This window comes from Oncorhynchus kisutch, linkage group LG21, assembly GCF_002021735.2.
Source record: "Oncorhynchus kisutch isolate 150728-3 linkage group LG21, Okis_V2, whole genome shotgun sequence".
Lineage (NCBI taxonomy): Eukaryota > Metazoa > Chordata > Actinopteri > Salmoniformes > Salmonidae > Oncorhynchus > Oncorhynchus kisutch.
In genome coordinates this window covers 30,061,217-30,072,949 of record NC_034194.2, presented here as the reverse complement: position 1 = coordinate 30,072,949, position 11,733 = coordinate 30,061,217, and the positions used below count along the sequence as shown (strand labels likewise).

Here is an 11,733-nt window from a genome sequence, read left to right as displayed (position 1 = left end):
GCAAGATGCAGTAGATAGTATTGAGTACAGTATATACATATGAGATGAGTATGTAAACAAAGTGGCATAGTTTAAAGTGGCTAGTGATACATGTATTACACAAAGATGCAGTAGATGATATAGAGTACAGTATATATGTATACATATGAGATAAATAATGTAGGGTATGTAAACATTATATTAAGTAGCATTGTTTAAAGTGGCTAGTGATATATTTTACATCAATTCCCATTATTAAAGTCGCTGGAGTTGAGTCAGTGTGTTGGCAGCAGCCACTCAATGTTAGTGGTGGCTGTTTAACAGTCTGATGGCCTTGAGATAGAAGCTGTTTTTCAGTCTCTCGGTCCCAGCTTTGATGCACCTGTACTGACCTCGCCTTCTGGACGATAGCGGGGTGAACAGGCAGTGGCTCGGGTGGTTGTTGTCCTTGATGATCTTTATGGCCTTCCTGTGACATCGGGTGGTGTAGGTGTCCTGGAGGGCAGGTAGTTTGCCCCCGGTGATGCGTTGTGCAGACCGCACCACCCTCTGGAGAGCCTTATGGTTGTGGGCGGAGCAGTTGCCGTACCAGGCGGTGATACAGCCCGACAGGATGCTCTCGATTGTGCATCTGTAGAAGTTTGTGAGTGCTTTTGGTGACAAGCCAAATTTCTTCAGCCTCCTGAGGTTGAAGAGGCGCTGCTGCGCCTTCTTCACGATGCTGTCTGTGTGGGTGGACCAATTCAGTTTGTCTGTGATGTGTACGCCGAGGAACTTAAAACTTACTACCCTCTCCACTACTGTTCCATCGATGTGGATAGGGGGGTGTTCCCTCTGCTGTTTCCTGAAGTCCACAATCATCTCCTTAGTTTTGTTGACGTTGAGTGTGAGGTTATTTTCCTGACACACTCAGAGGGCCCTCACCTCCTCCCTGTAGGCCATCTCGTTGTTGTTGATAATCAAGCCTACCACTGTTGTGTCGTCCGCAAATGGAATAAACAAACGTACAGTCAATAATAAAAAATATTTTAAAAAACACGTGCAAATCTCAAAGGGGAATAGACTGTCCTTTGGGAAGTAATCTGTAATAGGAAAACGCATCGAATGGAAATTGATACCACGGGCACGTGCACATGCATCTGCTCACAAGGCAGAGCAGCGCAAGGATCGGGGACATCATTAAAGAATGTAAAATAATAGATTAAAAAAAGGGCCCGGGTCGAATCCGGTTTGATTCCCTACTTTACATTTGCGTGGGAAAGATGTAGTGCTGTATGCTTTGCATATATTCTTCCCTCCCAGTTAGTATTGGGTATGATATGTAACCAAATCATTCCCTATAGTGTTATGTGCCAAAATACATTTTTATGAAAGAAAATCCAACCGTTAGATGTGGTGAAGGCCAGACTTTTTGGCTTGGCAACAGCAATCTAGAAGAGTTGTCTAAAGCAGAGACCAACACAATGGTGTCCAGGCTAACCTTTCTGCAATACATCACAAAAACCAGAGGGGTCATTGCCTCATGGGAGAGAAGAGCCTAATGAAATAAGCATCTAAGAGAGCAGGTTTTGGTGGCTTTACAGACTTCAGCTGCATAACAAGTAGCGTGCTTTACCACTCTGGCCTTTGTCAATCAAAACAGCCAATTGCCTGAATGAATGCTCCATAAATAAGCAGAACACTTCCTGAGCAATATTTTCAATTATGGCGTACCCACACAGCCAGACAGGTAGGAAGGAGTAACAGGAACACGTGGCTCTTTAAGACAGTTGCTTTAAGACACCAATCAGAATGTCTCATCCCCATGCGCTGTGGTCTGATCCGATGGAATGGACAGACAGTTTGTGAATTTCAACTAGGTGTTTTAGAGGTGCCTCTGATTCCTGTGCCGTGTTTAAGAAGCAGATGTATTTTTTGAGAGGGAATACATAAGTAGCCTACTTTCCCTGTAAAGGATCTTTGAAACCATTTATTCTTGTTTCAGTTGAGTTAAATCCATTCAAGGTGGATTAGGGAAAGAGAAAACAAGAAAGAAACCAATACTTTGTTGAAATCACACAAATGATGTTTAGTCTGTCTATAAGCCATGGACATTAAGAGGGCATTTTCATTTAAGCATTGACCAGTCTATCTATACCAGTCTTTGTGTCAGTGCATACAGAGGTTATAGGCTTCTGCTGCACAGATAGCCCAGGCACCTCTCTCAAATCAGGATCTCAAGGTCAGAACAGAAGTAGGCTACATCCCATTCTTCCCGTCTTATCACAGACTGATTCAGAGCTGACACCAGGTGTGAGAAATTTCTGGCTAATCAGTGACATTAATAAATTAACTACCAGGGGGTAAGGAAACCAGCTGTATGGCCTACCTATGCAATCTCAGATTTAGCTATCACTGTCACGACAGTGGTTTCAGCACCATGGACACACGACTACATGTCCCAAAAACAGATCTAGATATGATCGAAAGGTAAGCCTATAATGCATCTTGCTCTCAAATAGTTTGAGGCACAGGGTATTGAATGTCACCATTTAGTATTCAACCTAAACAAAAATGCTTTTTATGTCACCTACATGTGGTGTTTTACAGGGTCAGCCATAGTAGTACCGCACCCTGGAGCAAATTGTGATGCGTTCTACGATATATTAGGCTTTCATGATTCCATGGTAGTCGAAGTGGTGTCTTTTTCGGTTGGGTTTAGCAGCACTAACAGAAAGCAAAGCATTAAACTGATATTGCACCCTGCAGAGAAGAGTAAACTACATTTCCTAAATGTGTGAAGGCTGTTTTGAAGGATTTTCTCAACTTCGCCACAGGGAGTCAGTAAAACTGGCTACGGTCAGACTCGTTGCAGCATGTAGGTGGTGATCATTGATGAACAACCGACCCAGAGTTCCTGGAGGCAGGAACAACCGACCCAGAGTTCCTGGAGGCAGGAACAACCGACCCAGAGTTCCTGGAGGCAGGAACAACCGACCAAGACTTCCTGGAGGCAGGAACAACCGACCAAGACTTCCTGGAGGCAGGAACAACCGACCAAGACTTCCTGGAGGCAGGAACAACCGACCAAGACTTCCTGGAGGCAGGAACAACCAACCAAGACTTCCTGGAGGCAGGAACAACCAACCAACTGACCAAGAGTTCCTGGAGGCAGGAACAACCGACCAAGACTTCCTGGAGGCAGGAACAACCGGATGCTGAGGTACAAGGAAAAATCTGCAGCTCATGCAGAACAGCACAAAACACCTGCCTTTGGACTTTGTATTAACCAGTGCCACTGTTCCAAATCGACTCCTAGCACCTACCTTCTTCCCCTGGGCACTTCATGTACATTTGAAAGGATGGCTATTTCTCTCAGTTATAGGAGAGATATGTCTCAGGTATACACAAGCAATAAGCTATTTCCCAAAGCCAAATCGACCCGTACGCCCCATGTGCTTCTGGAGATCAGAGGATTTGACAGGTGTTAGTAATATGGCAACAGTTCCACCTTGCTCTCTAATAGGCTAGGTGAAAGTTTCAACATATTGACTAAACCAATCAAATCCTCTCAGATCTCCACAAGTACATAGGGCTTAGAGGTTGATTTGGGATTGGCCCCATGTCTCCAGTATAGGCAAGCAATAGGTATTTCACCACACTTATGAGAACACGCCACCCTCACACCAGGCCTAGAAATTAGTGGGAAAAAAAAGATTTTTTTGGGATGACCTTTTTATTGTGGGCCGTTGAAATGCATGGGTGCAAATATCAACAAAGAAAGTTAATGGTTGATGACGCCTGTACATTACATTCTAACAAAGAAACAGATGGTCACTCTGGCGATTTCATTTAATGCATTTTAGTATTCGAATAGACAAGCTCGCAGTGAATCAACGGTATGTTTCTCAGCAAAGTTGACAATTCATGAAAAAAGATAAATCAACTCATGACTAAAAGTTAAATTGGTTAACAATTTAAAAATCACACCTCTATCACAGTCTAAATCATGTCAACAGCCATACAATACAAGTATACAAGATGATTTAATGGTTAGAAGGAATATAACCAAAAGTAAAAATTAAGATGCAGACCAAAACTTTTTTCAGAAAATACTTTGAAGCAATGTGACGGTACAGTAACGCACATCTTGCCAGGACTATCATATGGTAAGTGGATCTAAATACTCAGGGGGGAAAAAACAATCAAATTGTCTTACTGAACATATCCCAAAATAAGTGTACAATATGCACACTTGTAGAAATAGAAAATTAAAATCTATGCTGAAAGTGGAAAAATAGCCTGATTGCTCTCTCTAACATGCAGCTCCATGGTAGAAAGAATAGCCTGATTGCTCTCTCTAACATGCAGCTCCATGGCAGAAAGAATAGCCTGATTGCTCTCTCTAACATGCAGCTCCATGGCAGAAAGAATAGCCTGATTGCTCTCTCTAACATGCAGCTCCATGGCAGAAAGAATAGCCTGATTGCTCTCTCTAACATGCAGCTCCATGGCAGAAAGAATAGCCTGATTGCTCTCTCTAACATGCAGCTCCATGGCAGAAAGAATAGCCTAATTGCTCTCTCTCTCTCATGCAGCTCCATGGCAGAAAGAATAGCCTAATTGCTCTCTCTCTCATGCAGCTCCATGGCAGAAAGAATAGCCTAATTGCTCCCTCACTCATGCAGCTCCATGGCAGAAAGAATAGTCTGTTAGTCCATGAGTTCCATATTTATGGCAATAAAAATGAAGCCGCAATGAAGTGAGGAGAGAGGGGGGTGGAAGGTTGGGAGAGGGGTTTCATCTTTTTGAAGAGTGCCACTGTGTTCTTCAGTCAACCAATGGGAGAAGAGAGGATTTAATCTCCGTATTTATCAAAGTATTTTTCAATAATTTCCTTCTTTCATCAAAGGAGGTTTGACGTGTGGTGTCATTAAGATGCTGCTGTGGGGGTGGGACTTGGGGAAGGTCGGAGGGCTCTCATTGGTTGTTTTTGGCTTTGGCGTGTGTGAGGATGTGAGACTTGAGGTTGGTTGACTGTGCAAACTTCTTATTGCAGCCGTCAAAGGGGCATACGTAGGGCCGGTCTCCGGTGTGGATACGAACGTGTGTGCGCAAGTTAAAGTCCAGCGAAAACCTCTTCCCACAGCCCTCAAAGGTACACTGCACACAGGAAGGAGAACATGGATGGACAAAAGGAGAGGTGTATTAGGATATAGGAGTCAATTGTAAATGTGTGTGCAGTTACTCTACATGCATGTCTTTTTGCGTCAATCTCATAGGAAAATTTATGCAGACCAGGTACGTACTTGGAAGGGTTTCTCCCCTGTGTGAACGAGTTGGTGACGTTTGAGTTTGGAACTCTCTACGAAGGCCTTGCCACACTCGGCACAGACGTGCACACGAGGCCCGTGGGTGTGGAGATGCTTCCTCATCGCTGAATTGTCCCTGAACATCTTTGTGCAGCCCTGAGGGAGAGATTTATAGAAAGTGTTGGTATACCCGATTCCATATACATAGTGGACAAAACATTAAGGACATCTGCTACAGCGACAGATGGCTAAGAGGTTAAGAGCGTTGGGCCAGTAACCGAAAGGTCGGTGTAGGTGTACACCGGGCCGGCAAGGTACAATAATCTGCCCTTGAGCAAGGCAGTTAACCCTAAACAACTGCTCACCAACTCAATAGGAAAGTATTCTTAATGCATGTCTTAATGTATGATCATGAGTCATAATACCTGACGAGAGCACATTTAGGAATACCAACATTTGGCATCTTCTTAAATGACACTAAAATAAAGTGCAATATCTGTGTGAAATAAATATGTAAACATGGCTCAGACAGAAAGTTTTCATGCAAAGAGAAACATATGTACTTCTCATTTCACACTCTGGGTTAATGTGATGGACTGTCACTGTTAAGTAGCTCTCTGTAGCCCTGGAGGTCCATCCATCTGTAGTAAGCGCAACAGTTCACTGACAACTTCAGCTTGCTTATATAGAGTGGGTACTACCTGTGCTGAAATGGGTAGGAGAGGACGAAGTTTGTAACGTGCTCTGAGCACTTTCACGAGGTGCTCAAACCCCCGATTCTTCTCAACCACTGAGAATGTACACATATCTGCGGCTATAAACATACCCATCGCTCTTGTCATTTCTTTAGCCTGGTCAGAATCAGCTGTGAAGAAATGCTTGAATGCAGAGGAGACTAAGCCACGTTTTTTTGTGCGCGTTTCCATCTTCAATTGGTAAGAATACTGCGGTGATGTCGGCATAAATGTGTCAACGTTTGAGGTGTTGGCAGCTGCATAGGCTATTCTCATTGAGCAGTGGTGACATGCTCTCGGTCCATCGCCATCGTAAGCTACTGAAGACAAAACATTACCAAACTGGAGATATACGCGATGGAGAATCCTCCTGGTTTGTCAGCCCTATCACTCACCATCGTACAGAAGTAGTTGCCGGCTGCGTCGCGCAAAAGGACAGTTTGAAATGCGCCAATTAAGATTTGAATTTTGATAACATGCGCATATGCTCTAGTTGTTGTAACAGAATAACCCAAAATGTTTTCAGCTCAGGTTTACACGAGGGGCATACAACGCAGCGTAGGCATAGCCCACAGTCCGAGTGGTTGCATTTATTATATATTAATTTGGGTTCACAATGCGGACAGAACAGAGGTCCCCGAACCTTTCGAGAATACATGTACCTTAACACCCCTACTGGGCAGGAAAGAAACTGTTGGAAACAGACGACTTACTTTGTGAGGGCAGGCTATCGTCCTGGGCGCATCGTCTTCTTTTACCTTCCTCGGCTTCATCCTGAGAAAACATTGGATATGGAGTTAACTTTTAGCCTATTGCATTCACAGTGAACAGAACTCAAAATCATATGTTGTCCATATACAAAATCTAATTAAGCATGTTCAATTCCTAACCAGTGAATATAAACCAGCACCCATACAAGTGTTCCAGTATGGCTGACAACAGCCGTTTTCCTGCTATCACGGCGTTAAAGTGCTCTGTGTCAGTGTGTGTTGACAGTGTTCAGAGATATAAAGGCTCTCGTAGAATGGACTCTAGAACTTACCACACTGAGTTCTGACCATAGGGACCAGCAGAGTCACTGAAGGAACTAAGAACACAGCATCCAAACGGGACAGTATGAAATATCCGGGCTCAACACTCCCTTTAGGAAGGAGATCGGGCCAGATACCCCTGACATCTACTACAGAAAAGCTGCCTCATCAAGTGCTGCCTTCCAAGACAGGCAGGCAACATGAAGAGAATCACAAATCCTGGCATCTTGCTAAACGCCAATTTATAAGGTAAGCTACAAGAGAGCATAGGTGTAAATTATTTGTGTGTTAGAGTTTAGGCCAAACAATAGTTATTTTATTTGAGGGTGTGTTCACTGTACATACCCTTGATGGACAGGTGAGTTTAGGCAGATAGACACTGACCTGGCAAACTCTGCCAGCTGTTTGGGGTCTGACAGGTCGATGCCAGGTATCCCTCCAGGGGGCAGCTTCTTCCCCGTCATGTATTCAGAGTAGTCCGGAGGGGAATTCTCCCCAATGATCTGTTCTTCAACAACTGACTCATGGTCAATGTCTTTTTTGTCATCTAGGATACAATGCAGGGACTTAACCGAAAATAGCCATACAAGACCGGGGTAAATCATTGCAGTTTGCCCAAGCGCCAGCAGATGGCGATATTGAGTTGTTTCATTTGTATTTATTATGGATCCCAATTACTCTTTCTGGGGTCCAGAAAAATTAAAGCAGTTATAACATTTCAAAAACTTTACATTCACAACAGATTTCACAACACATTAAGTGTGTGCCCTCAGGCCCCTACTTTACTACCACATATACACAACACAAAAACCATGTGTACATGTTATCGTGTTTGTATGCGCGTGTCTGTGCCTATGTTTGTTGCTTCACAGTCCCCACTAAGGGGATTTTAAGGTGTATTTCATGTTGGTTTTTTAAAAATCTAATTTTACTGCTTGCATGAGTTACTTGATGTGGAATAGAGTTCCATGTAGTCATGCCTCTATGTAGTACTGTGCGCCTCCCAAAGTCTGTTCTGGACTGTGAAGAGACCTCTGGTGGCATGTTTTGTGGGGTATGCTGTGTGCCAGTAGTTCAAACAGACAGCTCGGTCCATTCAACATGTCAATACCTCGCACAAATACAAGTCGTGATGAAGTCAATCTCACCTACACTTTGAGCCAGGAAAGATTGACATGCATATTAATGTTAGCTCTCAGTGTACATCTAAGGAACAGCCATTGCTGCCCTGTTGAGCCTAAAGTCCCTCTTTGTGGCACCTGACCACGCGACTGAACAGTAGTCCAGGTGCGACAAAACTAGGGCCTACCTTGACACACTCGTATCCCCCGTGGACCGGTTCGTATGTAAAACATTCTCCATTCAGGCTGCAAATGAATCACTTTCCTCCTTAACTAATATATACATTTTTTAAATATTTATTTAACCTTTAACTAGGCAAGTAAATTAAGAACAAATTCTCATTTACAATGACGGCCTAGGAACAGTGGGTTAACTGCCTTGTTCAGGAGCAGAATTACAGATTTTACCTTGTCAGCCCAAAACTGGACGTTGTCATTACACAGGAGAGGTAATCTTCTCTCAAATGAGCCATTAATCATATTTTTTTGCTATATTCCTACATAGACCCTCTGCTAAATTCCATATTTCTCTAACACATTTCTCCTTCTTGTCTGCTTCTTCAGTCCAGAGTGCATTGCATGGTGCTGTTGCAAATGTCAGACTCCACTCAGACACATTGATTGGCCAATTGAACATGTAGACTGTAGACTCCTAAATTGATATTACCATTTGTTTAGGCAATTTTACAGCCAACTAGCTACTTCACATGCTGATATTGACTATGGTATTGTGTGTAGCTATGTTTGCTAGCTAGCTACCTAGCCAGCTCAGAGAGAGCATTGTATTGTGGGTTTTGTAGTCGACTTGAGCTGCCACAGATTTCACATGTTGCTACCAACCTTATAACAAACAACAAAATGAAACATGTTCACAAAATATGAGAGGTTTTGGGTGTATTTTTAATACACTCAACCAACCACCCTGCTAAAGATGAGATTTGAACTCGCACACTTTGGGTTGCTAGACGTTCACATTATAGACCCACCCAACTTCGCAACAATATTAGTTAACCTTAACCAATAGCCTAACTAAATGTTAGCCAGCTTGATAATGTTAGCCATCTAGCTAGAATTCATATAATACATGTTGCAAATTCAAACCATAGTGTACGTTTTGCATATTCATAACAAATTGTTTCTAATTCGTAACATATAATACAGATTGTAATGTGTAACATAGCATACGAAAATGGGTGATGTACATACACAAGTTACTCCATTTCGTATTATATGTTACGGTTCATATGGTATGCATTGTCTTGGACACCAGCATGATGGTGGAAAATGGTGTTTCATAAAGAAAGTACACATTTTCACAGTTTGTTTCCTCCTTCTTATCATTAACTATAGTTAAGGAAATGAACGTGTTTGCAGCCTGAATGGAGAATGTTTTAGGTACGAACGGCTGCATACAATGCGTTTGGACGGTAAGGTGAAACGACTCAATATCGCCATCTGCCGGCCTTTAGACTACTAATCTGTTTGAAAACAGCAATACCAAAAAAACACTGAAGCAATATTTATAGACAATGTAGCTAGCATTATAGCTTTGTTTTTACAAAACAGTGAAATACAATGTATACAATAATTGATTCTGATTAAAATAACTACTATGAACATGCATCACCTTGATCCCCCTGCACAGTTTATCAGCTAACGTTGTTTCTCGCTCTGCTGCTAGTCGCATTTTGGTAGCCACGCCAGGATTATTGGTTTACTAGTTAGCCTAGCACGCGAACGGAGAAAAGCATCAATAGGCTTGAAATAACTTATTGGACAATATATTTGGCCAGCCGTTTAAATCGAACAAAACTAAGTTACAGGGTTACTGACCCAGTTATTGTAATCGCGGCTGAAGTAGCTACTTATCCGCAAAGTTAACGCCAGCAGCGCGCTTGCACCCCCGACCGCCGCCATCTTCGCTCCGCCGCTCTATCGCCATTTTTTCGGGCCGCCATACTGGTTCTCCGGGAACATGGCGGCGCCCAGCAACATCTAAAAACATGGCCTCCAAAACAAAAACATTTCAATCTAACCGACACACATTTCTGCACTTCTAAAAGTGATCCCGAAGGTGGCTTGGCAAACTACGAGGGAATAGACTGGTGCAAAACGTCTACGCCCTGCAACAAGGCCTCTTGGCAAGAATCTTGCACGAGTTAACTACCAAGTACAAAAATGCGGGGAGAGAACACAACGTTAGCTACAGTAACATTAGATAGAACCGACGACTTACCCGAAGCCCACATTGTAACAGAGAATTCCCCCTCCATAGTCTTTATTTGCACCTGCTTCTGTTCCCATTTTCTACTGCTTGGTTCTACAGCACCCAAATAACTCTTTTGGCCAGCTTTTTTGCCACTGCCGCCTACCCCTCTCTTCATCCGACCAACCGAGTTTTTCCCGGCTACAGTCACCAGAGTCTGTTCGATGTACTCGTCTTCCACCCCGGGTGCTGGGACGGGGATGAGGATTTGATCCTCGTAACCCCCGTCCGCAAGCATATCCGAATCATCCCCGCCAACAACTTCCTCTCTTGTCTGCACTAGGATCACTTCTTGATGGTGGTGGTGGTGGATCGAATTCGGGTCGTCTGATACCAGCGGCTGGAGTGCTATCATCGGCTGGTCGTCGTCTCCCCCGACCACTGTAGTCTCGAAAGTCTCTACCGGTATCGTTTCCACCTCTATCTCGTGTAACTCCACTAGTTCGGCCGGCATCTCCGAGCCGTCCGCCTCAATATAAAGCGTATCGCCCGATGCCATGTTGAATCCTACCAGCTTACTTCTCACGCAGCCTGTGCTGTGCTCATTTGCCCCACAAACCCCCCCTTGCCCCTGTTGTTCCTCTTCGATGATCAATTATATTGACAAGACAGTCGAGTGACCGCTCTAACGATGAAATTACATGTCCTCAAAGATGGGAGAAGGCGAGATCAGGTGGGACCATTCTAGCCAATGAGAGGGCATATGCTCGTGTGAAAACTCCGATATAACGTAGTTTTTTTCAGAGTTGCCTAAATGCCATTTGCTTCCACTTATACCAGTGCATTCGTAACAACCTAACCATTGCGAAACTTATAGTCGAACAAATAAGCCTCACGTTGCAAATAAGCAATTACATTTTTTGTTTACTAAATTCGACACTCTCTTGACCTCCATTCAAAAATTCCTAATTTCGTTGTTTTATTTTTGTGGACAGATTTTTGAGTAAACCCTGTCGCTTCGCCTTTCCCTCTCTGATAACACAAATAACTCTGTCCCAAGCCACCAATTCCTACACCACAAACACCCATGGGGGGTCTGGTGAGGATGCTTAGACCAAAAGTTGCATTCCTTTTGATTATGTAGAGTGAATCTTTTTTTGCTTGCTGAAACATTAATAAGGCCCACAATGACATTGGCCAACTCACTGCTAAACATAATGCACCATAAGACCAAAGCACCATGCTTTTTTTAAATTCAGAAAACGACTATCACATAGGATACCTACTGGCATTAGCCCCATCTAGTCCATTGGATGTATTTCATAGTTTCATAGGCTCGTTGAATGTTTAATATTACACTACACATCAACA

General features: G+C 43.4%; 1 protein-coding gene across 6 annotated transcripts; it reads right to left on the bottom strand.

Moving 5' to 3' along the window:
- Window positions 1-4,228: 4,228 nt before the first annotated feature.
- Window positions 4,229-11,135, bottom strand: LOC109878080 (transcriptional repressor protein YY1-like). Of its 6 annotated transcripts, none has more exons than XM_031800678.1 (6): window positions 10,393-11,110; window positions 7,381-7,582; window positions 7,047-7,091; window positions 6,718-6,778; window positions 5,268-5,426; window positions 4,229-5,121 (listed from the first exon to the last, which is right to left on the bottom strand). In XM_031800678.1, the coding sequence occupies exons 1-6, from the start codon at window positions 10,919-10,921 to the stop codon at window positions 4,939-4,941; spliced, it is 1,179 nt and encodes a 392-aa protein (XP_031656538.1). In that variant the 5' UTR covers window positions 10,922-11,110; the 3' UTR covers window positions 4,229-4,938. The 6 variants fall into 6 exon arrangements, with proteins under 6 accessions (XP_031656538.1, XP_031656539.1, XP_020325897.1 ...); XM_031800679.1 differs by having other exon boundaries at window positions 7,381-7,570; window positions 10,393-11,109; XM_020470308.2 differs by lacking the exon at window positions 7,047-7,091 and having other exon boundaries at window positions 7,420-7,582; window positions 10,393-11,135.
- Window positions 11,136-11,733: the final 598 nt, after the last annotated feature.

Excerpts from the sequence above, each read along its gene's own strand:
- LOC109878080 (XM_031800678.1), bottom strand. The coding sequence starts at position 10,921 with ATGGCATCGGGCGATACGCTTTATATTGAGGCGGACGGCTCGGAGATG. Across the intron at positions 6,779-7,046 it reads TATGGTCAGAACTCAGTGTG|GATGAAGCCGAGGAAGGTAA; the intron begins GTAAGTTCTAGA and ends ATGTTTTCTCAG. Across the intron at positions 5,427-6,717 it reads CGATAGCCTGCCCTCACAAA|GGCTGCACAAAGATGTTCAG; the intron begins GTAAGTCGTCTG and ends TCTCTCCCTCAG.